General features: G+C 43.1%; 3 protein-coding genes across 15 annotated transcripts in view; all 3 read right to left on the reverse strand.

The window, feature by feature from the left end:
* Positions 1-487, reverse strand: part of LOC120496120 (nucleolar RNA helicase 2-like) — an 11,348-nt gene extending 10,861 nt beyond the window's left edge. For both annotated transcript variants that reach the window (XM_039696253.1, XM_039696252.1), the window contains exon 1: positions 92-487. In XM_039696253.1, the coding sequence (XP_039552187.1) occupies positions 92-472 (381 nt within the window). In that variant the 5' untranslated portion in view covers positions 473-487. The remainder of the gene's footprint in view (positions 1-91) is intronic.
* Positions 488-1,409: 922 nt separating this feature from the next.
* STOX1 (storkhead box 1) lies at positions 1,410-18,420 on the reverse strand. 2 transcript variants are annotated; one of them, XM_039696251.1, is made up of 4 exons: positions 18,385-18,420; positions 6,317-6,469; positions 2,542-4,816; positions 1,410-1,520 (listed from the first exon to the last, which is right to left on the reverse strand). In XM_039696251.1, the coding sequence occupies exons 2-4, from the start codon at positions 6,447-6,449 to the stop codon at positions 1,481-1,483; spliced, it is 2,448 nt and encodes an 815-aa protein (XP_039552185.1). In that variant the 5' UTR covers positions 6,450-6,469; positions 18,385-18,420; the 3' UTR covers positions 1,410-1,480. The 2 variants fall into 2 exon arrangements, with proteins under 2 accessions (XP_039552185.1, XP_039552184.1); XM_039696250.1 differs by lacking the exon at positions 18,385-18,420 and adding an exon at positions 14,799-14,852.
* A 5,179-nt stretch (positions 18,421-23,599) lies between these two features.
* Positions 23,600-27,689, reverse strand: part of CCAR1 (cell division cycle and apoptosis regulator 1) — a 28,294-nt gene continuing 24,204 nt past the window's right edge. For all 11 annotated transcript variants that reach the window (XM_039696214.1, XM_039696212.1, XM_039696215.1 and 8 more), the window contains one exon: positions 23,600-27,230. In XM_039696214.1, coding sequence (XP_039552148.1) covers positions 27,171-27,230 — 60 coding nt within the window. In that variant the 3' untranslated portion in view covers positions 23,600-27,170. The remainder of the gene's footprint in view (positions 27,231-27,689) is intronic.

Here is a 27,689-nt window from a genome sequence, read left to right on the forward strand (position 1 = left end):
CGGCCCGCGCCGCCGGCGCTGCGGGCGGCCGCCATCCGAGGCCTCCGCGGGCGGGCGCGGCCAGGCCGTACCCGGAGCCCTTCCCTGGTACCTTGTGCCGCCGGCGGCCGCTCTCCGGGACGCCCTCGGTGTCCATGGAGCAGTCGGAGCCCGACTCGGCCCCGCTGCTGCTGCTGCTGCTGCTGCACCGGGTGGCCTCGGGCATCTCCGCTCGCCGCCGCCGCTCCGCCACGCCGCGCTCCGCACCAGCCGCGCGCTCGCCGCGCGTCACGCTCCGAGCGGCCCAGGCGCCCGGCGGCCAATGGACGGCGGATCCGGCAGCGCGGGGGCGGGGCCAAGCGGTGCGGCAGCCAATCGCCTGCGGCCGTCGGCGTGGGACCACAACTCCCGGCGTGCCCCGGGGGACAACGCGAGGACTGCAAGTCCCGGCGCACCCCGCGCGCGCCGCACGCTGGGAGGGGGCGGCCGCCATGACGGGCCCGCCATGAGGGCTCGGCCCGGCCCGGCCAGGGCCCTGCCCGCCCAGAACAAACCTCCATACCTCTACAGGCTGCGACTCTAGCCTCGGTTACTACCGCAGAGAAGCGTTCAGTAGTAGTGAAAAGTCTGAAGTAGGAAAGGGCAGTGTGACCAAATGACTGAGATTTAAAATCCACAAGCCTGTGGCGACACGCAGCATGAGCCCGGCGCAATCTGCTTGTAGCTACAGGGATAAAGCGAGAGGAAGAAATCAAAAGTAGCCTTAGGAAGTAAAAGGTGTGCAGCAATGCCGGCAGCTGCCGGGATGTGGATTCCTCAGGGAATGGGAAGGTCAGGAGCAGAGCAGGGCCCACAGCAGTGGCGCTGGCCTTCCCTTGTCTCCTGCCGCCAGCACTTCTGTGCAAAAACTAAACCCTGCTCTGCAGATACAAACACAGCAGGCAGACTGAGGAGGGCTGGGAGCACTGCAGCACACAGCAGAGTTCCCAGAGAACCCTGGGACTGAAGGAATTGTGGTAGTAAGCTTGTTCTTTTTTTTGTTTTGTTTTGTTTTCCAGCAGGGAAAGTGAAGCGTGCGCTGATTTCTGTGCCCAAGCAGGAAACGCTTTGCAGAGTTACAGAGTGAAACAGCCCTGTCCAACTGCAGTTCCAGTGGAGAAACACAAACCCCCTCCAGCTCACTGGTGTGGGCTGAGCAAAGAATGCCACTTCTCACTTTTATTAGCACAGGGACACACACACAAAATAATTAAAGATGAGGGCAAACAAAACACACATGACCTCTCCAGACACTACTGTCAAAAGTTTTAACTAACAGCTTTGATTTAGAGACTGCCTCACTGATGTGACCAGCTCCATGGTTACCTTGTTACAAGGGGAAAGTTTACCAATCTCTTTGCAAAAATAATCAAATATTCACAACCAGAGTTAGATGAATGAAGGAATGTTGTTGCAATTGTTCTTTTCACTTGTCCTCCTTTTTGCATTGTTATTTATACTTTTAGATTTTGGCAGGAAGCTTCATCTTCTTTTCAGTCCACCTAAAATAATACAATTATCAGAAAGTCAGACTCCACATTCCAAAAATGTACTGAGTTGGCTTAGCTTTTAGTGCCACAGATGGGCATAGGTACAAACAGTCAAAATGATCCTCTGAAATACATTTTGCTAAAGATTTCAAATCTTCATGTCCAAGTAATACACAGGAAATGTGCTTGGAAGGGTGCACAGCCAAGAGCTGCTCAAGGGAAAAATTAACAATGAGCAGCATTCCCTTAGGAACTGTAGTTTGTGGTTTGTTCCTTCATATTCTGGCTTCTCAAGGTGACAGTACCACCCTAATGAGGACTCCAATGGTGTAATTACAGTCAAATACCACTCATTTAAGATATTAAGAAGACCTGTTGCTGAAAAAACAAAAAAAAGGATGTGATTTTTAACATATATTCTTGCCAATTTACTTGAGTTTTGGAGCTCCATGTACAACTGTGTAAAAGTTTGTTTCATACCAATTATTTTCCATTAAGGGATTTTCAGGTGTAGTTACAGGCAAAATCTACACTGTGAAAACTCAGGTGATGTACACATTCTGTCAGTTGTGAGCAGGTCAAATGGTATTTTCCACTTTAAATTTTACAGGATCTCTATTCTTTATGTACAGCTGGAGAATCCATGGCAATATCCAAGATCTGTGTGAGCTGAACCTGCCTGCAAACTGCAGCTTGTCAAACACCATGTCCTTGGTCATCTCTGCCTGCAAGACAGAACTTGTGCCTCATGAAAACAAATGCAAAATGCAGCAGCAATTTGGGGAGAATGTTCATGTTAAAGGACTTAGCAGAACTATGCAGTTTGGATATTTCTGGGTCATAACACCGAAATCTAAAAAAAAAATAGAGGTTTTTTTTTTTTGCAAATGTAATTTTTACTTTTTTTTTTAACAAATGTAAAACATTTTACAAATGTTGTTGGGGAAGGAGTTTGTGATTTACTGCAACATTTCTTCCTAAATCTGATGGTCAGTTTGGAGATAAAGCATCTTAGTGTCACGTGTTTTCTTACCTTGGGGAGTCGATTCCACTGTCTCCTGTGATGCTGTGGGTTTCTGTCCCTTCTGAGTGGTTCTGTTCTGGGCTCACAGGACAGGTATTCTGTACAAGCTGCTCTTGCTGTCCTGGGGGGGCTCTCACTTCTGTGCTCCACGAGCCCAAAGCACAGCGTGCTGCTCCTTCACCCTCCTCACGGGTGAAGCTCTGCCACGTGCCAGCACCAGAGTCAGCCTGGCAGAAATCTGCCACGGCTGAGCCCTTCCCACAGTCAGTGAGGCCACTTTCTTCAGCCTTTCTGTGGCCTCTCAGGAGAACCTGACTGCACAGCCAGCTTTCCTCTGTGCAGTCTGGTGTTGGATGCTCCTTTGAGCCATCGGGTGATTCTGCAAGGCTGGCACTCCCCTTATACCTTATATCACGTTTATTTGTGGCTGTGTCGTGCTGGGCAGGGCAGGTACTGACCTGAGAGGCTTTCAGGGACACAGCTGTACCCCAGCCTTGTGTGTCTGAGGAGGCATGGCCAGGGGACAGGTGTTCAGAATTGTCATCCAGATGTGCCAAGGTGCAGGTGTCACCATCGTGTCCCTTCCGGTACAGAGGGTGGGAGTTGTCAGTAAACCCTTCCCTTTCCAGCTCCATTGATCCAGGATGGCTGGCACAGTCATAGCTAAATAGAAGTTCACTCTTTTTATCAGTCTTTGGGCTGTGTTTCACACCGTTTTTTGGGGCCAGATTAACACTGGCCACGTAATTTGAAAGATGGACATTTTGAAACTCACTGGCTGTTTGATCTAAGAGCTCACTTACAGTGCCTGCTTTGCATCTGCAATGCTCATCTTCCAGGTAGAATGGAAATTCTGCATCCTCTTTGCACACACCACTATCTTCAATGCAGGAGCAAGGGGATTTTTTTTTTACTATTCTTTTATAGACATTTTCTTCCGAAATATTGCTTTCCAGGAAGTGTCTACTTCTGTTATCTATTTGCAGATTACTTCCTTGTGGACAGCTGCTATTTTCACTGAAGCTGTCTTTCTTTAATGGAAGGCCAGACCTCTTAGCAGGGAGTAGGTTGTTTTGCTTAGCTTTGTCAGCCTCACTTTCTGCACGCAGCCTTTCAGTTTCACAACCAAAGGGTCCTGAGGAGGCCCAGGACTGTGGCCTTTGGGAAGCCCTTCCTCCCCTTTGAGTCTGGCCCTTGAGCTGACTGTTGCCACCACCTTGGTGCCCTCTGGCATGAAAGCTGCGAGGTCTCCATGGCAGGCCCTGGAAGGGATTCTTAATCTGCTTCTTGTATATCACGTGGGACTCCACTGCTGCATCAGGTGGCTCTGGGTTTTTGATGGGCAGTGGAAAGCTCTCTTCCAGTTTCACATTTTGGGATGTTGGCTTCTGTATGTGAGATTTCCTGCTGGCCCTGCTAATCTGCTTTTTCTTCTTTGATTTGGTTTTCCTGGTGTGTTTTGCTGTTTTACTTGGTGCCCTTTGAATACAATCCTTTGAAAGATGGTTTTGCCTGAGTGTTGGCACTTCAGCCAAGGTGCCATAACTGATGCATTTTTTCTCTTTAATGATACATTTTTTCTGCTCCTCAAACCTCTGCATTAATATTGTGTGTTTAATCAAATTATCAACTGTGAGAGTAGGGTTAACACGCTTGATGATTTCATGTTCAATATCACGTGGGATGTTGTCTAAGTCATCTTCATCCCTGACTGGCCACTCCTGGGGAGGAAACTGGCCTGAAAAAGTGGAGTACTCTTTCTTGTGTTTTTCTTTCTTAGAACCACTTCTCCAGAAAAGGCCAAGGCCAAACATTTTGCCTTTCAGCTTTGCTTTCACAGATGTCAGGGATTTGATGGCGTCCCAGGAATGGTTCTCAGCAGATGTGGAGATGCCTTGAGTTCGAATTGAAGACTTCAATTCACTGCAGCCTCTCTTTCCCTCTCCCTTAGATCCATGGCTCATCACCTGCTGATGCCTTTGTTCACAGAGCATCTTTTGGTGAGAGAAGCAATGGCAGGATCTGTAACAGGGTACTGTAGGAATGCTTTCTTTCACTAGGTCTGTGCAGGGCTTAATGTTGACCAGGTAAGTGATGGAAGGTGATGAACAGCAACAACTGTCCTCCAACAGGATCCTTCTCTTGTCTTCTGTGGCATCATTTGTGATAAAGTAAGTGTTGGGAGTCACAATGAAATATCCTTCTCCTGTATGATAGATTTTTCTTTCCTTAATTAGAGTGCCAAGGATATTATATAATACATTGTGGGAGGGCACTGCAATGCCTAGAACAAAGAGACATATACTTCAAATCAGAAACAAGTTTTCAAATAAAATGGGTGCTGGCCAAAAGATCTCTCTGATACAACAGGCCTGAAATCATCTGAAAATGAAATACCCAAAACTTTTAGGTAAAAGGCCAGTTGTGTTGCCACTGCAGCACCACTGTGAGGGAGCAAGGACGTTGTCTTTGTGTCTGTCAGAATATGATATTCATGAGAGAGACTTTGTACCTGACTTTCTGCCAGGTACAAACCAAACAACCTCTTGTTCAAAGCATTTCCCTCCTGGCATGTATTTAACAGAGGCTTTCATCACTCTGAAGTTTCTGGTGTAGTTTGGTCAGATGTCAATTTATTACCTCACTGAGACTGGTCTCAGCTGCAGGTTTCCATCAGGTGTCACAGCTGACCTCCTGCCCACCAAATTAAGAACTTCCAGCAGTGTGAAAACACAGCAAGAAATACCTTCAGACCCTACAAACTTTGAGAATGCTACTTCTGGCTGGCCTAAAATTCTGCCTTGTGGTTATCTCAGTGCACTTATTGACTGCAATGACATTCCTGCCATGATTCTGTGCCAGTTTGTGGGATTGCCTTAATATTTTTTCCCACTGGTTTAATGCCTACCAGATCAGCCTATAACATTCATAGAACTGTAAGGCTAAGAGGACTCAAAAGAAGAGCTCAGTATCAAACAAAGCAGCCTCCTGAGAGGGCCAGAATGAGCCTGTTCAAAGTCTCAAACACAATAACACTTTGATATTGCAGATCTAAGGAAAATGGGATATTCTTCAGACATATAGAAAATATTTAAGGGAAGTGGCTGCCACCCCCTCAGAATCACAGAATATTCTGAGTTGGGAGGGACTGCAAAGATCAACAAGTCCAACTCTTGAGTGGTCCACATGGGAACCAAATGTACAACCTTGGCATTATTTGCACCATGCTCCAACCCATTGGGCTAGAAGTGAAGAACTAAAGATCATTTAGTAATGATCTTTCAGGAAGTAATTTCCTTTCAGGAAGGAAAGGGCTAGAATATGACCAACAAACCTGAATTTGAGGCTGGTTGTAGTTTTTGATAGCAAACAGCAGATGTAGACTCCCACCCAGTCTCTTTGAAGTCAAAGTCAGCTGTGTTCCTGTCTCTTAAAGAAGGACTTAGAGTCTCTGTGATCCAACAGTCTGTTTTATGCTGTTCCATGTCTAGCACCTAAATACCACTTCTGTGCTTTCCCACCCTCCAGAAAGGGCATACTCTTAACTACAGTCTAGTTCTCAAAGATTTATTAAAACCTGTGGCAAGGATTGCATTCAAGTCAATGGAGTGACACTCACAGATTGATGAGAAATATGCACATTCATGTATTCTACCAGTTGCCTGTTAACTGTACTCCTTCACAAGCTTTGCCTGTAAGCATTCCCTGATCCCTTGTCCAATACCAGAAACTCAAGCTTGATGATACAGCCACTTTTTAAAGGAGGGAGAAACAAACCAGTTACCTGGATAATTTTTCACTAACTGCTCTGTTAAAGCTTCCTGAGTGACCAGCACATGATCTGCATTCATGTCTGATATGGTCCAGCATATTTCTTCTGCCAGAGGAACAGAGCATGGATGCAAGAGAGGATTCATGACAGCAGGGGTCACATCACCTAAAAGAAAAGAAAATTATTTGAATGGAATAGGGTTTCATTTTTTCTATTAGCTGTGAAAGATTTCCACTGAAAATTTCCCTTATCCTCCGCTAATTTTCTTTGGCAAATTACTCGGAAATATTTCTGAGAGGAGGGAGGTGGTGCTAGCACTTGTCAAGAGCCTTTGTAATGAAGGAAACACAAGGTGGCCTTAAGCACATTTGTTTGGTATAAAATTCCAGCCAAAGCCATAATTTAGATTAATAAACAGGGAGCTAAGAGAGAGAATTATTTCTGGTAACTGCTGATTTTTTAGAGGACTGCTTACACGCTAAACCATGCAGAACCTGTATTTCTCCAAGTAGCTAATGGGGAAAGGTCACCATACAATGATCTAAGTACAAAATGTCTTCATCAAGCCAGAACACAAGGAAAAAAAATACAAGTAATACGCTTTGTCCCATGTCTTGCACATAAAATTGAATACAATTGGTAAAATGCCACTTTTAGACTGGGTTCTAGAACGAGAGATTATTTAGTGTACTGGGTAGAGATCAAAAACTTTTATTACAACTGCATGCATTTTTTAGGCCACCTCACTATCTGTCCTGGTAAGAGACAAAAACATTGTTCTTATTCTGCATGACAAAAGCAGAAGTTTGGAGGGGCCAGGAGTGTGGCCCATCTTCCCCCGTAACTCTGCACCCCCAGCCCAGAGGGCTGAAAAGGGTCTTAGTCCTTCACCCAAACTCCCCCATCCATAAAACACAGATAAATTCTGACCTCTCCCCTTCCCAAGGTGGCAAAGCCAGCGAGGACCAGCCCAGCAAGTACTTTGACACAGAACCTGTGCGTGCTGTGCTGAAATCAGCATTTGCCCTGAAGTTGTTGATGGCAAGGCATGAAGCAGGGACTCACCTGAGGTCCGTGCACACACTGAGACAGTGACTGCATACAGCTCCTCAGACAAATCAAAAAACCAAATTCTCCCCTTTCTTCTTTTTAGTCAGATTGATGGTCTGTTCCCATGACCAGGTGATGTTCTGTGCTGCTCAGAAAGCTCCTGGCTGTGCCCAGCTGCCAGGCAGGCAGAAGGCAGCAGGGACTGCTGGTTCCTTCACAAGGATAAACACTAACAGGAATTTTCCCCCAGTAAAAAGTGACATTTTAGATTAAGCTATGTTCACGTTTAACTGAACCACCGTTGTCTATTGGATGACACTGTAACCCAATATTTATCTTCTAGGCAGAGAACTACAACACAAACACTTCTCTGAGTAAGTGTAATACATACACAACATTGCTTTGAAGAGCTTAAGTTGCTCTTGACCTTTGTTTTACAACTGCTGCTATATTCAACAAAAAGAACTCTGAAAAGAAAATCCTGGCATACAGTTTCCTCGGTGGTGTTGCTAGGAAACTCCTTGCAGGTGCAGAAACCATTGCAAGCTTTCTTTTTCTATGGGAAAGGCCATCAGCATTCAGTAATGACTCTTGTGAATAGTTTTCTGTCTGAAGTCTGCTGTGGGCACACCGTGCTGCTGCCAATTTGACCATTTGTTCCTGCAGAGCACCAGACTGCTAAGGAGTAAAATACCAAGTGTAATTAAAATTTGTTCATTGTCTTTATAGTTATTATCTTGCTGTTGTTATCTGTATCTGTTCTGCAGCATCAAATCCGGTGCCTCCATTCAGGGAAAGCTGTTTCAGAATAATATTCAAAGCATTAAACAAAAGCTAGCTTGATACTGAAGGAATTTTTTAAAATCTAAAATCATGTTTGAACACAAGTCTAAAATGTTGCAGAGTCAATAGTGCACACCTGCTAACAACATCAGTGTTAGATATCATTGTCTTTTGACTTTGAAATAAAACCTGAAAATGTGAAAGCAAGAATTAGATCGTTGGTGACATTGATAAGGCCCAGGCAGCACCCTACAAGTGTCTATCAAGTTCTTACGAAAAACGTTGTAGATTTACTTTGCCCAGCTAAATAACTGTTGTGCTTCAGTCTCCCAAGTTCATTGGAAATACCTAAAAGCTGCATCCTTTAGATTTGCTCATGGAGAAGCTTTATCAATTTGTGCAAGCTGTGTCTCATGGGCCTGATGCACAATCACCAGCACACCGTTCTCATTAAAGCTCCTTAGTGTCTGTCATTTTACAGCTCAAAGCCCCGTGCAGAACGCCCTGCCCACTTCCCTACTCTCCATAAATCAGATGAGAGTCACCTTCCTGCTGTCTTCACAGTCTTAGGAGGACCTGCTTACACCTTTGTGGGGAGCTGCCAGCAGTCAAGAGCCCAGCTCCTCCCCAGCTGCTTGAACACAGCCTCCTTCCCTCCACACTCTGCAGCCTTTGCAGAGCCACCTTAACCAAAGCCAATCTGGCCAGGGCTAAGGCATTCTTATCCTCCAGTTTGCTTTACAGGTCTGCTCAAACTCTGCTCATTACCTGGACACCTAAACCCAAGAATACTCTTTTTGGAGCACTTACAGATCACAGTGTGGGAAGTCATCTGTAATAGGAGCATTGGGTAACAAAACTCAGCACACAGAAAAGCCTCTGGGTATTCTTGACTAGCACAAAGTGATTTTTGTTCCATCTCTGTTATGTGAGCATTATAATTTTTCACTGAGTTGTTTAACAGTTGCAGAGTTTTTGCATCTTGAGGCTATTCAGAAAAATTACATACAAGACAAGTTTATCTGGGTGAAACCCAGGCTATTTCTGGGGAATTGAACAGAGAGGCATTCATTACAACAGCACTCAATTCACTTCTTAAGAGTTCAGGTAAACTGTTTACAGAACAATAAGGGCTAGGAGTAAATCCTTTCCAGAAAAAACCCAAAACATCTGTTGGGCAGAGAAGACACAGCATATGGAAATAGAAGATTGATATTTCTGTTCTGTAGTTGGGAGAATATATCATGGAATGGATTATACAAAAGATGCCACAGATCCTGTGCCTCTCTACATGAAAGCCTTGGCTTATTTGGTGTAATTCACTTTTTGCAGAAGATCATAAACAAGAGCAGTACTGCTACCAACTGCAAGGCTTCTGCTTTTCTATAGCCTAGAGTGCATAATAATCACATTTTACAGCAAAAATCACATATAGTTAAAGAATTTTAAGGAATAAAATGTTAATAAGAGCATCATAGAAAGTTGGGAACTCTAGCAAAACCCTTTTTGAACATTAATGAGTTTACAAAAAGTGTTCTTATTAAAGAATAAAAATTCTATGTAAATTACAAAGGCAATTAAGATTAACATTTTCAATTTTAAGTATATAACAGAGAAACTATTTTGGCACAAGTACTCTGTACTAGTACCTGTACTAGGTCCTGTTTTCAGAAACATCCTTTTACTGAAGGAAAGAGTAAATAGTTCAGTTCAATGAAACTGTTAAATCTTGTAATGTGTCTAATCTATTACTGAAACTAACAAAAGCTCTCAGGAACAGCAAACAATATCTGGTTTTTTTATTATTTTGTACAACCCTCAGAAAAACAATTAAGTGTCAGTTTAAGGCCACCAACACTTCTTCAGTTGACATCAAAGAAGCTGCAAACATGTGAAATGTTAGATTTCTGTACCTACTGATTCCTGCCAGGACAGACACTCCCAAATCAGGGCATTTAGGCAAAGAGTGACTTCCATTTGGTCACAACTTCTGGTTTTTACAGTCCCCAACCTTCTATGATTAACTTATCCTTATTAACTTTTTATTCCTTAAAACTTTCAAAGGATGATGCCATACAACTTAATAAGAAGTAAACAAAACCAACAAAAGCCAACCACTTTTTCTGCCTTCCCAATAACACATGAAAGCCTATGCCCAAATGCAAGTTTACGAATTTTTGGAAATACGACTTCTAAGTACTTCCTGAGGATCCTACCCAAGAGCCATGAAATCCTTACTCTAATCTTAGTGCTAATGGCAACCCAGAGCCACAATGTCTTTCACCAGCTAACAACAAATCCCACAGGCAGATATGGTGAGAACAAAGAAAGATTCAGGAAGAATAGGAAGCGCTCTCTCCTGCAACCTCTGCCCAAGTGCCCAGACAGGAACACAGCAGACACCAATACACTCAGTGTGGTACAGTTTTCCTTAACTGAGCACAGTGGGTAAGCTTTTGCCATTGAAATGTGCATCTTTGACCTTCAAAGAGATTAACCCCTTCAGCTCTTAGCAAAGCTACTGACATGGCCAGCTGGATGCTGCAAGAGCATCTGGGCAGCAGGTTTCAAGCTCCACAGGCACTGCCTGAACACACAGGCAAGAATGCAGCTCCAAATGCACTGCTCAAGAGAGCACAGCCCAATTGCAGAGATCTGCAATTCACCCACAGCTGGCACAAAGTCAGCAAGTAGGGCTGCATAAGCACATCCTTTGGGGCATTCACTGCAAAACTGGCAGAAAAATTCAACTCTGAGCAACAGCAGTGCAGATAATTATTTTTCATATAATGCAGCATGCTGAAGGCTTTTAAGTCAATTCACATATGCATTGAACACACAGCACAGCTGATAGCAAGGAAGGTCATCTTTAACTGTTTCAGCATTTAGTGTGAGGCTTGGTGGTAAAACACAGATTGATTCAAAACGTTCATTGCAAGGAGATAAAAAAATAACACAAAACTAAACGGGCCCAAGCAAGTTGCAAAGCAACCACCATGGAGCCAAACAACAGAACAGGAATGAATAAGCCATGGCAGTGTCTGCAACTCCTTTAACTGTCCTGAGGTGCTGCCATCCACTGCCACAGGAATTTAACACAAGCACAGCTTTTCCACTTGGCCTTATCCAAAAAATCCCCTTCGCAACCCTGGCATTTCCCCACTAAAACTGCTCTCCAGCTGTGCCCTCTCTTCTGCAATAAATTTCAGAAGTCCAAATAGCTCTTTAATGTCCAAACCTTTGTTCTAAGCAGCAAGCAGTAATGGGGGTTGGCTAGGTACTTACCTTTAGAGTGAAAGATTGACTACAGAAGCATTGGGATGAAGCTGTGCATTCCTGTGCCTGTACAGCTGAAGGCCAGCTCCAGCTGCTGCCTCCTTTGCCTGGATGTGTGCTGGCACATAAAAGGCACACATGAAAAGTGTACAATGTAATGCTTGGCAGTAAGATATACCTATGGTCGTGTTTCCCCTCCCCAGAATGAGCCAAAATTCACTTTGCACATTGCCCGACTTCAGCTCACCCTGCCCCAGCCCAGGGAAGTCACATTCCAGACTTTCAGAGGAGCAGCACCCACAGAGCTGCTCAAAGGAGAGCACAGCTCCCTGCAGAGGTTTTTCAGCAAATCCCAGATCAGGGGGAGAGAGCTGAGGAGAGGCAACACCTGTCCCAGTCCCACCCCATGCAGCAAAAGCTGAGAGCAAAGAGTTTGTCCAGTGGGAGCTTCCCTGGGAGCCAGGCCCCTTGCTCGGATGGGGACAGGAGCCACCATCACACAAGGCACTGGAACCAAGCAGGCCTCAGATCTTGTTTTAGGACAAATCCCATGGCAGGGAGGCTTTTCATTCAGCTGAGAACAAGACTTTAATGGTATAGGGGCAAGTTCACACCTGCCTGGGATGTTGACGGATGTGCACAGCCACTTTTCCTTCCACTCTCCCTAAATGGATATCCAACTTTAAGGCTGTCCCCCTTGCTGGAAAATAACTTTCTGCATCCTTTCATTAGGCTGCAGTTTATGGTCCACAGGGAAAAACAAACCAAACCTGTTTAGAAAGGAAAAGCAGTATCTTTACCACCATAAGAGGTCTCAGAGGAATTGTTTGGGCACTGCAGATTAAACAGCACTAGTCTGAACTTGAGGACTTTAGTTTGCAGTTCCCAAAACTGTCTCCATGGCTTTAGTGATATAAAATACCCTTTCCATGTTTCAGTTAATCCAAATTTCAGCCAAAATGATGTCACAGAAGACCAACAGTGCAACCAAACAACGCCACTGTATTACAGAGGACTCAGTAAATAGGAAATGTTTTTTCAAAAGCCAGTTTAGCAGAACACTTACGGTGAAGATAGTGTGTTGTTGAATCCCACAGACCAAGGTGGAGCCTCCAAAGGAAATTAGAGATATGCATCTGTCTGTGGGATGCTGAAAATGTAGAACAATTTCAGGGGCAAAAATAAATTATACAGTCTATGAAGCAGCTAAGGAAGAGAGGCAAATTCAGCAGAGGGACACCAAGATGGGCAGGCCTGGAACACCTGCCTGGGAGTCACAGCCGAGGGAATGGCTCTTGTAGAAGCTGGAGAAGAAATAGCTTTGGAGAGACCTGTTAAACACCACAGGCACCTGCTGCAGCAGCAGAGGTGCAGGTTTGCTCTCCAGTAAACCTTTTCACCTCTGAGGACAGCACGGCTGTGGGGCAGTGTACCTGGGAGCTCGCGCAGCCTCCAGCCCCAGCAGCTCCCGGGCTGTGACTGAGCAAGCCCTGAGCAGCCTGGTCTGACCCCCGTGGGACAGCAATGACAAAGTGCAGCAGTCACCTGCTGCAGCTGGGCCACAGCTGCACCTCCCACAGCCACCCTCACCCCCTCTGCTTTCTGTAAAAAAGGGCACTTCTGACCGCCAGGAGCTGAGAGGTTTGCTGGGGTAACACCGAGCTGGAGGAACAAGGTTACACTGTCCTCACACGGTAACGAGACCCTGCCAAGCATGTCCATATGAGAGAACTGTTCATTTTCTCTTCAACTCTCAGATAAATAGCTCCTGTATTCTTAACTCTTTTTGCATAAGTGAACTCCAGGTGTAGCTGGAGACTCCAACACGGGCTCACTGTTAGTGCTGCTGCTCTGCACAGCAATGGGGTGGATGTGTGCTAAAGCAAGATGGCAGGATAAAAAAGCTAAAAGTAGCCTTGAAAGGAACTCTCTGATTCTGAAATATCAAAGACCACAGCAGAAGCACTACAAACTAATGTAATTTATTTCATTAACTTCATTATATTAACACAAACTATTGTCTTTTCTGAGACAGAAAAAATTAGGCCTATTCCAATTACCCTGATTCTAAAAGACAGTTAAGATCTGCCTTTCATGATTCAACATGCAAGAATTCAAAAGACTGAGGATGTAGCACAGCTCAGCCTATTTTCTTGAATTTTTTTTCTCACCCAAAAGACATAAGCAATAGCTTTTGCTGCTGAAAGTCTTTAGCACCGAGAAATACACAATACATACCAAGTTCTTTCCAACTTACAGATTATATTTTAAAAATCAGAGTAAGTTAAGTTGAATGGAGCTTATAATTAAAAAATTATACACTTCTGGTCAGTCATACTTCCTAAACAGTATTATTAGAAACTACTGTTGGGGTAGTATGAAAAAAAATTGCATGCACAAATGTTTTTACAGATCACACCGTTCAAGTAATTCAATCTGAGCAGATCTGGTAAATGCATCAGGATTCTGAAGAACATCACAGGCCCTGTACCTTGCTGCTGTGAGTTCAATCAGTCTGAGTACAGCATTTATGGTTAGTGCAATACATGTTCTACTGAGAAAGGGCTTTTGTAATACAGGATTAACACCTTGGTAAGAATTTTATATGGAAATGCTTTAAATGTGCATGCTTTATTATGTGAATTCAGTGGTAAGGGCTAAATGCCAGCTAAAATTAGATAGTAAACATTATGAAATAATGTAAGTTTTTTACAATCATTACACAGAGAGAATTAGATCAAAAGCAAATAATAGCAAGGTGAATAAAAAGCTCCTTCAAAGACCACAAATGTTTTCTTCCCTTTTTCCTCCTTAAAAACGCATCAGCAGAGTTGTCACTGGAATGACTGTGACAACAGGTAAAACCCAATTACAACAGAACATGCAAGTAAGTTCTGAATAGTACCTTACTGAAAATAACTTTTAAAGTAGTGTTTGACAACAAAACTGTTAGAAACTCAAATTGTCCCTCGTGTTTGGCAGCCTGTCCACAGCAGTGCAAAATAAAGCACCATTTTAGATCATCCATTCTTTTCAGGCCTGATAAAAATAAAAAGGCACAGAATTCTAAATAATCCTAACCAGCTCAATGCAAAGCATGACCACATGCTGGGAGTTACATTTCACAGAAGCCAGCACCATTGAAGTACAAAATTATTCTCCTTTGACTTGCAAACCTCCATCCCTGTTTGTGGGGCAGGATGAAAGACAGTGGAAGAAAGGGATTCCAAAAGAAAGGAATCCCAGGAGGCACATCTCCAGCCTCTTGCTGAGCTGCCATCCTCATTAAAGTTGTGTGTTCCTGTGTACAACTGCAGTGCCTGACAAACAATATCCACTCCAGAGTCCTGACCTTTTGTAGGCCAGGCAGAAATCAGCTACTCACAAGGCCATAGTTTCATCTGTGGCTTCAATAAATGTGCAGCAGAACCGTGCTGATACTGACATTCATTGCTGTGAACAAATTTTAATTACTCAAATTAAAACAAATATGTCCCAAAAGCTTGCCAGGTAGTTTGAGGACAGGAATTTGTCTCTCATTTGAAGCAACTCTGAGAATTGCTAATAAGCAGGAAATGCTCAAATAACCAGCTGTAGATGGACCCCAGGTGTACCAGTGCCAGTGTGGTGCTTCAAAACTCTTCCCCAAAGCTGGTATGAGCATGCAGGGAAGCTGAGCTTGACGACCTCCACAGCCAGGCAGGCAGTGCCTGCTGAGCTCACTAAATAAGTTACACCTGGGAACTAATACAGTCCCCAAAGCTGTGCCAGCTCTTTGAAAGGTTATTGCAGGCCACAAGTACAGCAGAATATTGCTCCTTACTCCTTAAGCTGTTGCTGAACATTTTCAGGAGATTCAATTCCAGCCCTCTCCCATCACAGGGATTGTGTTTGAGTATCAAAGCAGTTTCAGGAACTATCTGCCCATTTTTTAGCTGCTTCTCTTCTCCTTATGTTCTGTGGGAGAGTCACACAAGAAAAGTGAGGAGTTAGACCTATCAGGTTACTCTACAAATGCACAAACAAGAGCACAAAACAATTCCTTGTCTGATCTCATTCCAGTTCATTCAATACTTCCAGCAAAAATGTATAAAACTTGACACTTCACAGAAAAGTGTACTGTCCTTTCAATGTCACTCTTCAATAGGATTTTTCCCAAGAGATAGAAATTTCCAGCCTGCAGCAGAGCTCCCATTGGAAAAGGTGACCAGCACATTAGCTGTCCACAGAAAAGTCCCAGTCTGCATGCCCATCCCAGCTCCAGCCTAACGGGAAAGGACAGGGCTTTCTTAGCTTTCCTTGTGAATAATTTGTAGGTCTGCTACAGAGATACTGAACCGACAGCAAATTCAGCCTCTAAATGCTAAGCAAAAATGTTTCATTGTGGTATTTTCTCTTCTACTGGACAGGAATCACAAAGGAGTCGGGCTGTTCAGGCACATGGAAGATGCTGCTGTCAAGAGAGAAGGCAGGCTGGGATGGCAGAAACGAGCTGGTGACCGTTATGAATAGAAAGTTGTATTTTTTTTTTTTTGGTTGCAGAGTTAAAAACAAGTCAGACCAGTTGCTGTAAGTTAGTTTCACTGTTAAAGAAGAGTTCTTCAATTACCTGTTAATGGCAGGTGATTAACCATTGTCCCCCTGATGCTGGCCGCTTGCCAGGGAGGGACACGGGACAGACCCTCGAGGTACGAGGAGAATGGGAGTGACATCAGAGCCAGTATGCAGATGAAAAATGCATTGAGTCCTGAATTTTTACAGTTTTTACAGGAAAACCCCTAAAATTAGGAGCCAACAAGTGACCTAAGTGACGTCTAAGGATGGGAGCGTAGTCCTGTACCTGCTTGGATCCTTTTTGCTTCTCACCCTAACCTGAAAGATGTTGATTAAAGAGACGCCCCGGGGTGTTAGACAAAAAAGCAGGAATCTCCTAATCTCCCGTGAGAACAGAATCCCCAGCTCTGTCTGCAGACCAGTGGACAAAGCTGTGTCATCCTCCTCCTCCGTGCCACGCCTGGGAGCAGCGGCGGCGTGGGCGCGACCCGTCGATTTCTCCCCACCTGAGCTGATTCTTCTTAATAAAGGCATTAAAAAGGAGAAAGATCTCCTGCCCATTTATTTCAGTGACGACCCAGGGCGACAAGCAGCGGCTGAGATGCCTTCTCCTGGACTGCCACCCCAGGTTCTCTCCCATCGCTCGGGAGGTCAGTGCGCTCGATCCGAGTGTTTGTGATTGTATTAACCTCGCTGAGAGCCCCGGCTCTGTCCCAGCAGGGCCCTGCAGGCACCCCCAGGCTCACGGGACAGGCGGAGGGAGCACTTTGCCCCTCGTTTGGTGAACAATGGACCGAACAACACAGCCGAGCACGGGAGATGGGCCGCAGAGAGATCTCGGCATTCCTACGGAGTTTGTCAGGTATCAGATCGAGAGTTTTTAAAATTAGCCCCTGCTTCACCCTTTGAGGAAAATTGTAATTGCCGTGATTTTCCCCTTTTCTTCCCCTCCATATCCCAAGCAGAGTATAAAAGCTCCTACCCAGTCCTGCGTGTACCATGAGTTCCCCACCAGAAGGGACGAGAGAGACATTTCTGGATTTTATCTGGGAATAAACACAGCAGGGCAATTTGTGTTAGTTACAAGATTTTGGACTGAATTTCCCCTTTATTTGATCAAACTTCTGGTGACCGGTAGGAGTCAAGGTGTAGCCTGTTCTGTAAAGTCAGGACGCCCCGGTGTGCTTCCCTAGAACAAACCTAATTTGAGCTGCCGGGATAAAGAGCAACAATTTGTGGGAGCAAATCTGTCTTCTGATTGCAAACAATAGCCCGCAAGGCTCCTTGAGTGAAGCAGTGAGGAGGAGCTCTGAGCGCCCAGGGCTTTAAACCCACATGCAGCAGGGTCTGGATAATTCTTCACTGAAATGGGACTTGGCAAAATCACCGCTGCGGTGCCGAATGCCCCCTGCTTCTCATCTGCTGCCCAGCAAACAAGTGGGTGTGGGTTTAAAAGGGAAAACCTCAAAAGCATTGGCTCATCGTTCTCACGAGCCTGAAAACTCGTTCCCAACTCTTTTTCGTGCACCGCAACCAAGGATAAAGGTAGTGCAGGCTGATGCCCATCTCTGACACCTGGTACACCCAGCTGTTTGTGAAATTTCGCCAAATGCTGCTATTGCTACCTGTGCAGGAAATGTTTCCTAGGAACAGCATTGCTTGATTCCCAACATCCCAGCCTTTAGTCAGGAAACGTGAAAAATCCAGGTGGCTTGAATTTCTCATTTTTGCAAACAGTTTCATGAGAGCAGGTAGATTAAAAACGCAGTCAAATCTATGTAAAATACAGACAGCCAATCTGATGCCAACAGCTTTGTTCTTAAAATATTGTAATTTCTTTTAAAAACCCAAAAGCCAAGAAAACATTGTCCTTTGCATTTTAGTTATGTAACTTGCTACTTGCTTTTCTAGAGCAAAATATATATAAGAAATGGGAGAAAAGTAATCCAGAGCAGAAAATGGCCATTATGATGACTTTTGAAAGAGAAGGCATAGAATATATAATTTAAAATCAGAACAGTACCTAAATAAAGACACTCAAACTGATTTTTTTTTCAGTTAAGGTTCCAGAACTTTAAGTAAAATCATGAAAATATCACTTCAACATTAATTGTCAGAAAAAGCAAAATTCACAAAGACACGTGAGAGAATTCTAACTTGTAAGAAACCCCTTTAGCTGTTACTGTAGCAAGAGGCAGGATAATAGGGGAAATGATCTAATTAATTTACGGAAGTAACTTACATTTGCATTCAACTAGCCATCCCATGCATCAGAAAAGAGGTTACTGGGAACAAGGAGGTAAAAAACAATGGAGCCAAGTTCTCTAAATCATCCCCAGGAGACCAGCAATAAGATATCATTTTTCATCAGCAATACAAAACTTAACTACCATAAGAAAGAACCATTCCCAACATACCTATGCTTTTTAGGTAGAGACCAACAAAGTACTCTTGTTCCTTATAACTCCTCTCCTTAACACCTGGATTGAGTTAAGAGGGCAGCAGGTTAATTTGTGATTAGGGAAGATGAACTCCAGCTGGCATTACCAGATGTTGCCATTCAGTGAAGTTACCAGAGTGCCCAAGAAATGACTGATGAGGAGAGAAATTTTATAGCCAGAAAATGGTGCTGCAACAGGGAGTGGCTATTCATTACAAATTATTGGGAAAGAAGGGTAAATACCAGAAACAGGAAAAAAAGAATTATGTGATTTAAGTTAAGACAGTGTTAAGAAAGTACAAAGTTGAGCTAGCCAAGGCTAACACAGGCTAGACATGAGATATTTTCCTGTTAAATGTTTTGAAACGTATCATTTAAGAGTTCCTCAGTCTTCTAAAAGTTGGCAATTTCTTTTGCTTGGAGAAAAAGTGCAGTTTTGAATTCTTTCTTGAAGAATTGCTAGTTAGCTTTAACAAAAAGTTTTTGTGATCTAATCTCCAGTCCTGCTTGAAATGAAGCAAAATGCACTTCTAGATATAACTGAACTAAGATATACTAATTAATATGAATTAAGAATATGAATTAAGATATAATTCATCCCTAGACAGAAAGGATTGCAGGGCTACAGTCAGGGAAAAGTAATAATAAATATCTCCAATTGACAGCTATGAAAATCCCTACTAACCTTTGGAAATCCAACTGAAAAGAGATTTGTTTGCACCTCACCGAGTACCTAGCAGTTACTACGGAGCTGAAGAGTTTAATGTCACCACTGCAGCATTCCTGGTTGGATTGTCAATGCTTCCTATCCTTTAGCCTTGGGAAAGTTAAAGCACAAAGCGCTTCACATCAAAAGGCTGAAGCTGCCACAGAGCAGGGACTGCACTGCTGGGGTGTCCCTTACTGCGTTAGGCTGAACTCGGTACTCCTCTAGCACCTTCCACAGGGAGCAGTCCTCATCAACCATGCCCAAACCACACAGAAAACTGCAAGAACTACAGAGGTCCTGTGGTGTCGTCTGCCCCTGCTGAAGGTCGGTCAGACAAGAGCAGGACAAATCGACACAAGCCCCACGGGACCAAGAGTAGAGGAGACCCAGCACTAATGACCCCTGCACGCCGCAGGGTCCCCCAGCAACTGCAGAGGGATTTCCTGACCAAAACCAACGTCCCGCGTGAAAACAAGGGCTGTGAGCAGAAATTTAATCTGACCCACCATTGGAATGCTGGTGGGTGTATCCTGCAACCACATTTCAGAGGACTTTTTGTGACAAACTTTCATTAAGAACATTCAGCTGTACTTTCTGTGTAGACAAAGCCCTTCGTTGCAGCCTGGTCTCTTTAGACTGCAGAGGTCACTAGAACAGTCAATTGTATATGTACTAATTGCAGGTAGCAAATGAAAATGATGGATAAACATTCACCAGTATGATGCAGTAAACATTAATGTGAATACTTAAGACATTTAGGGTAGCAACTTGAATGCATCTGAGCCTGATTTCTCCATAGATATTTCATCATGTCCACTTTTATAAATTTTTAGAAAATGTTTAAGGGATCATTTCATAGGGCTGCCTTTTTTTTTTTTTTTAATGTGTGTGAACGTTTCCAGAGGATGCAAGACTGAAAGCAGCTGCTGATTTCAGCCATCACCCCCCTCGGTGCACCCTCCACCTTTACCTTCTCCAGCAGCAGCAGTAGCACGTTCTGCAGCTCTGTCTCAGAGGAATCCTTGTGCTGCCTCAATCCATCCCATCCAGCCCCAGCTTTCTTCCCAGTGCATGATGCTTTGTTTAAAACATCCACGAAGAATGAACCTAATTCAGTCTTCCACGGGCTATGAATGCACCTTACAGTTCCTTTCGCTCTGGGGCTCCAGACACATTATATCCAGCCACTTCTTCCAGGAAACAAAACTGGCACGACTGCTTCCTACCACATTTCTCCTGAATAACGAGGGCCCAGTCTCCCTTGCAGTGGACTCAGCAGGTGACCACGACTCTGCTGCAAACCAGGCTACCAGCAGCCCCAGTTTGGCCCAGTGTCCGACGGAAGGGGAGGCTGTGCCTTTGCAGAAAGCTGTCCTGGTGATGCTCCGCCTGCTCACCACTTTTCCACTGGATTTTTGCCTGCCAGGATTGACAAGGCCAGTCACAAAATGCCAGAGGAGTTAACCTGCCCTGAGAGTGGTTTGGTGCTTCAGCTGACGAGGCCTCTGATGGCAGCTCAGACTCCTCTGCTTGACTCAGCCGGCAGCTCCACAGGAGAGGATGTCACCATCGGGATCACACACGAAGAATCAACATAAAAGCCAATAAATTCGGTGGCACCAGAGGGCTCCAGCACTGGCTCTGTGCCTCTGCCACTGTGGTGAAGCCTTGCCCCAGCTCTCTGCCTCTGTCCCCGCTGCTCCTAGCTCCAGGGCAGGGCACTCTTCCTCCAGAAAATCCCACTCTGGGCTTGAGGAACCTGCCTCTATTTCGCACTGAGATTTCAGAGAGACAAAAGACCCCCTCCCCCTTCTCCCCCCGGATCAGGGCTCCTGCCCTGTCTCGGATTACACTGCCACTGGGGAAGGGCTGGCAGCGCAGGCAAAGGAGGCACCAGCGCAGGGCACAGGCCAGGTTCCAGCGCTGCCCTGTGCGCTGCTTACAGGCACTTGCACAGGTTGTTCCTGTTCTGCAGAGCTCTGCATCCTCTCATCCACCCCAAAAAATCCTTCCAGACAAGGTAAGGGCACAGCTTGCTTTAGAACTCGGTGCTCACACAGGGATCTGGTGTCCAATTCAGTGTGCTATTTAGGGAATTTTTATGGGTTCTTAAATTCCACGTTGCGTTAGAATAAATATTTTTTTCAACTGTCTTAATTGAAAATAAGACCTAAAGTGGATTAATTTTTTTTCTTTAAAGGGTGAAGTAGGTAACAAAATGAATTCGCTGCTCAGATCATCTGTACAGCCACCTCTTATCAATACTACATGTTCTGAGCCACTGCTACCCAAAGTCACACTATACAAACTTTGCGTTAGAATAAATCTTTTTTTAAACTGTCTTAATTGAAAATAAGACCTAAAGTGGATTAATTTTTTTTCTTTAAAGGGTGAAGTAGGTAACAAAATTAATTCACTGCTCACAGCCACCTCTTATCAATACTACATATTCTGAGCCACTGCTACCCAAAGTCACACTATACAAACTCTGCCTTTGTCCATGGATCAGCAGTATTGTACACTGTGTGGTCCCCACAAGTCCCTTTTTGTACTGTCCATCACTACATGCTCAAATCATAAAACTGAAAATGCTGACTGCATGTTCTTTACAAGCATATTACTGGATCCCATGGATGGTCTGAGTATTTATAGATGTGCTGCCATCCATATGTGTCCCAGTACTAACAGTCACTTATTTTTCCTCTCCTTGTTATTAATGAAAACATCACCCCTCCACTCAAAGGAAAAAAAAAAAAAGAAAAAAAATAAAAAGAAAGGAAAAAAAGTTCTTAGCTTGATGTCAGGAAGAACACTAAGACACAAAAATCAGGTTCAATACTGGTAAGCAGCTAATCTGTATTTTCATCTGTTTAGTCACACTGTAGATGGCTTTCTCATACCAGAGGGGATACTTGACAAAGGCAGCATTTTCTCTATTTACAAATACCCAGAAGTTGCTTTTGCAAACTCTTTCCCAAGACTTTGCAACTTATAACATGAATGTTCTAATAGTTCCATTTAATGTTAACGAAGTGTTTAACTCACCTGAATAGTACTTTGATAAAACAAGGTATGAGGAGAGAAGCTGAAAAGGAAACTCTTTCATGGGAGATGTAGACTGCCCCCTGTGAAACAGACAGGAGTCCTTCCAGCTGCTTAAGAGAACTCCCACAGCTCTTTGTTTCTTTTTAGTGTCCAAGCTGGAAGTGTAACAAGGCACCGACCCAGCGTGTACCTGATACTGGAGGGAAAATTGCCTTTTCCTTCAGCTTGTGCTCTGCACACACACCCTGGACTGCTTTACCACAAAGCAGCTTGGTCTGTGAGACAAGTGTGCCCCTGAGACCAGCACTGCAGGTACTTCTGTCTCCAGCTGCTCATTTCCACAACACATGTGGCAGCAACTTCTGCTTTTTTAGATCTGATCTGCTGGCTACCATCCAGCCTTGCTAAAAAGGGACCAAAAATGAAGGCTGCAATTCTCCAGCTGTCTCTGCCCCTTGCATGATAAAACGGGAATGTAACTGGATGACCCTGTGTATGGAAAACAAAAAAGGTTTAAGCAATATGGAGAAAAAAACCCACTGAAACTCAAACAAATCCTGTATACCACCGAAAAGGTGCAACAAAATAACAAAGCAAATTGAAAAATATCTGCTGAAAAGCAGAGTGGGGAGATTTCAGACTGGGATTCCTAGAGGTCTTTCCTCCTCCCCTCTTCACCTCCACCCAAGCTGTTTGTGGTGAAATGTGAACAGCCACTCAGCCAGCAGCATCCCTGCACATGTCCCTCAGCAGGCTGAGGGGAAAATAACCCGGGAATCAACTTCCTATCAGAACACCTGGCACTGGGAATCTGTCACCTTGGCTGGAATCCAGCTCAGGAAATTTCTACAAATAAATATCAAACTGCAGCATGCAACCAACAAATCTACCCAGCAGCAATATTCTGTCCTTTTAAAAAAAGCTGTCCTTTTAAAGAGAAGAATAAAGAGAGCTGAAATAATATTTGACTATATACAACAACTTGCAACATTATTAAATCACATCTGCAAAGGTATTGATTCTTACACCTACTGTGGAGGACCTGATCCAAATCCTCACACCAGTTAGAATTCTCTTGTTAGAGACAATTTAAAACCAGCAGGATACAAGAAATCAAAAGCAGCATTGCATTTTCAAGGCAAGTTCTGGTATTAGATACCTAGAAATTGAAAAGCAACATTCCAAAACACAATTATGCCACCAGACACACAGTGTCAGGTGAGATTTGGTGTGTTCCAAAGCTCTAGTTTATACGCTGTATGGTGATGCTGTGGATTAAATAGAGGATGAATAAATAAGGGAAATTGGTTTTACTTGAAAGCAATGCATTTTGTTACTAGAGCTTTTTACTATAACAACTTTTGTGCAGTGTATCAATGAGACCCAGTATGCAGAAACATAAAAGGGAACTGGCAGTTTTGATGGCTGAGTCAAGGTATCCATTATTTATGGCATCTTTATTGTCACATTCCATGGCAATATGCAAGTCCCAGCTGAACTTCTGCTTGACCCAGTTCTGCTTTCTGAGAGATACCAGTGGAAGTGCAGTGACTGTGCTACCTAGACATTTAGCAATCTACTGCTGGCTGTAAGACTCAGTCACTCAAAATGAATTCTTTTATCTTTTATATTTTAAAATATAAACTGCACTGAACAAATGCATTCAAGGTAAGAACCTGACCTGGGTACACATACAGTACAGAAAAACAAGAGAAAAAACACATTTTGTGCACATTCCTGACAAAATTATCAGTGAAAGTTAACTGTTACATAAGTCCAAACATATTCACACAGCATATTACTCAGCAGAAAGATGGACTGGAAGCCATTCCTCTCTCTCAAAGCAGTTAAACACTGAAAAAGAAGTTATGTTAAAGGACTAGGCTTTATAATGTTAGATACTGAAAGAACTCAACTGTAAAAGCTGGATCTGTGCAAACCCCCAGACACCAGAGAGAGAATTCCAATTTCTCCTTTGTACACTCAGGGCATTCCAGACTGAGGCAGAGGCCACTGGACAAACCAAGAACTGGGGAATCATTCTGCAATCCAGGAGTCCTGCAGCAGTGCCCGGGCACCATGGGCACAGGCACTGAGCCCTGGGTGAGTAAAGAACACCCTGGTGTCTCCATCATGGCACAAGCTGCAGCATGCAGCAGCAGCCCCCTTTCCTGCAGGCAATCCTCAGCACCACAAAGCTGGCAAAACCTCACCATGGCCAGTTTCTGTGTGAAATGGAACTCAGACTTGTGTCTTCTGTGCCCCAGCAAAAGGGGCTATCCTAGGTCAGTCTGCATTCAGGCAGCACTTGGATCTTCCCAGCCTCATTCACAGACATCCACAGGGCTGAATGTAATTTTGTAAGGGTTGAACGTGTTAATTAGACAAAACAGCAAAGGGGAGGGAAATAAGTCTATGAACAGAGATCAGATTCCATTTGTGGGCCTGCTGTAGCAGGGCTTTCTCTACAGAGCAAAGCAGTCCAAGATTTACCACTTCCAATAGGGCATCTGTGATGATTTAAGGAGTCCAAACAAGTGGGATGCCAAGGCTCACTTTCAGCAGCCTTTTGCCACTAACTGGGACATAACAAACAACTCAAAAGTACAAAGACTGTAAGGTGGGAAATGTGGACATGAAATACAAAAACTTTGTTCATAAATCAAAACAGACAAAAGATTGATTCTCCAAACCTCCATTACTGATACTCCATTCAATTTTCCTTAGAATTAGTTATATTTCTGGAAATAATACTAAGAAGCTTTAGCTAATAGCATCAATATGGGTCATGTGCAGAACTTTGTGCTGTTTGACCCAGCAAATCAGTCTGTAAGAGGTGCCTGTTCTCTCTCAGAGTATTTGTGCTTCAGGAGATTGGTCAAGTTCTGTGTAGGTTGTAGAAGTTTTCCTTTTTTTCCCCATTATTCTTTAGCCATTTAATTTCCTTTTCAACACAAATGCAGACTGTACATAGTAGCTGAAACACTATTACATCAAATCAATATAGAGAAAGACTACAGTCATTCTAACAAATACTCTTTTTCTTAAATATTGTAAAAATCTGTATCACTCTAGCAACTGTCTCACAGGGCCCCTCAGTGAAGAATGAGATGAGGAGTCCTGCTTGTTCTAAAACTGCTTTCAGCTCAGCAGTTTAAGGTAAAAATACTCAAGCAAAATATTTCAGATGTTTCAGTGTGCCTAAAATGTTGTTATCTTAAATTCTAGACTCATTTTCTTGTATGTTCACACACACTGCTGAAATTCAGGAACAAAGTATTTCAGATGCAATTCTTTCAAGTCCATTTACACAAATGGTGCTCAACATCAAAAATTAAACATGCTGTCAACAATCTGTACAAAGGTAAAGGTGAAAAATATAATTTGATTACAAAAGAATTTAACACCATCTGTACACCACAGATAATGTTTTTCATAAGATAAATTTATCACCACCCTCATTCTATCATTCTGAGCTGTTATCTCCCAATTTTTAAAGCATGTATTTTCTGTGTCCTTATATACAAATAGTGTTTTTATAGTATTTCCTACTTGACTGTGAACAGTTCAGGTATTATACAATGACTCAAACGAGATGAATGAGGGGGAAGCTTATGCATGTTACTTGAATGAAAGATATTCCACTTGTCTAGCTCCAAAAGAGCCAAGAAAGGTAAGTGATAAAAGCACCAGCTTAGACTCTTTTGAACATAAATTCAGGCATTTTAATGTGTATCTCAATAAAGCTACATGAGTTTCCATGTAGGTTATTCATACATATTATGGCACTTGGACTTTCCTAACAGGTATTTAGTTACCTAGGACATCTAGGCTAAAAAAGAAAACATCTGCTAAAATTAACCATTTCTGTAAGAAAACACTTCTGTCCCAACTTTCAAACCCCTTAATTTTCCTGAAAGTTGCACCAAAACACAACTGTTGATATTTCACATTCTTTGAGTAAGTTGCCTGTGACAAGAAGTCACATTAACATATGAGTTTCCATCCCTAGTGATTTGTGAACAAAAAGAAAGGCCACCCTACCCCTTCTCAACAAACCAAGTTGTCTCCTGCTCCTTTGTAATTACAATATGCAGTACAGTTACTGGTGGATCTATTTTTTGGCTGGACTGAAGTCTTAGCAGTAATTACCCACTTTGTCAGTCCAAATTTAAGCCAAGGCAGTTTACAGCAGCAGCTTTTTCTCCATGTAAGGCATTATTCTGACATCTGCTGGCCTGCTATCCAACCATAGGTCAAAATATACTGCGTTTGTTATTCAAAAGAAGTATATCTATTAATCCAAAGATAAGAACAATTTAGTGAACATAAATGACACACATTTAAACCAGGCCCATGTATTTTCATATAAATCTTACAACTCTAGCAGTATTTTGGTAGGCTTCTATTGCTTTCTTAACTCATCCAAACTGCTGTATATTACAAGACTCTAATACAAGCAGCTTTGGGAAAGAAAGTTATATTTAGAAGGGAAAAAAAGTTGTGACAAGTGAAAACAAAAAAAAAATCCAAGAAGCTGTTTTTTAAAAAAAAATTTTACTTGTAAAATTAAGCAGCATGCTACTTTGTGATTTATATTTGAATTTAAAAAGACTAATTAGACCGAAATAAAGACAAAAACCGAAAAATGGCAAGTCTATAAATAATGAAAATTTTGATTTCACTAGACTTCAATGAAAAACATTTGGTAATTAAATACTTGCTACTGTTCGTTACATTGATGAACTTTATTAGGGTTAAAACTATAACAAAGTTCATCCTAAATCTTTTCGCAATGCAAAATTATTTTCACTCGAGGAGCGTCTCAACTTGAATGCTAAGAATTACAAGCAATCTTCTGGAGCAGACACATTCATAAAACTTTATACATCTTTTGGAACTAAGATATTTATACTACTAAAATCAAACATGCATCACTTCCCATACATTCTGGTATCATGATTTATATTACATTATGTAACACCATTCTTCTAAACAGCAGCAGTTTATCATACGTTTGCTCCATTTTCTTTGGATTTCTGATCTTTATCTTCGTTCTTCACAATGTCCTTCAAAAGGAAAAAGGGAGAGGATGAGAGCAATTGTAGAAGCTGTATTTCTCATGCAAACTGTAGAGCAGCATGAGACACAGATACTGTTTGTATCTTAGGGATACTGCATGAACTGGTATCCTACTCAGTTTAGTTATAACCAATTCCAGGATCTTCCTGAAAAACTGAGGGGTAGCATTTGCTCTGGAGCTTCTGGGTTTTGCTGAAACTCATTTTACTGGGATACCCTCACATACTGAAATAGCTGAATTCTGCTTTGAAAAAGTACTCCTGACCAGTCAAACAGAGGAGCAGACTTGGACTGCGGGAGATGGACAAGGTTAGAACAGGAAAACATTCACAGTTTGAGATCTACATGAATATTTATACCTTTTAAAAAACACTGAAGTCAGGAACATATGTTGCAGGTTAAGAAAAAAATAAATTTGTTACCTTTAAATATTCCATCAAACATTA

This window comes from Passer montanus, unplaced genomic scaffold (genome assembly GCF_014805655.1).
Source record: "Passer montanus isolate IOZ18808 unplaced genomic scaffold, ASM1480565v1 scaffold96, whole genome shotgun sequence".
Classification (NCBI taxonomy): Eukaryota; Metazoa; Chordata; class Aves; order Passeriformes; family Passeridae; genus Passer; species Passer montanus.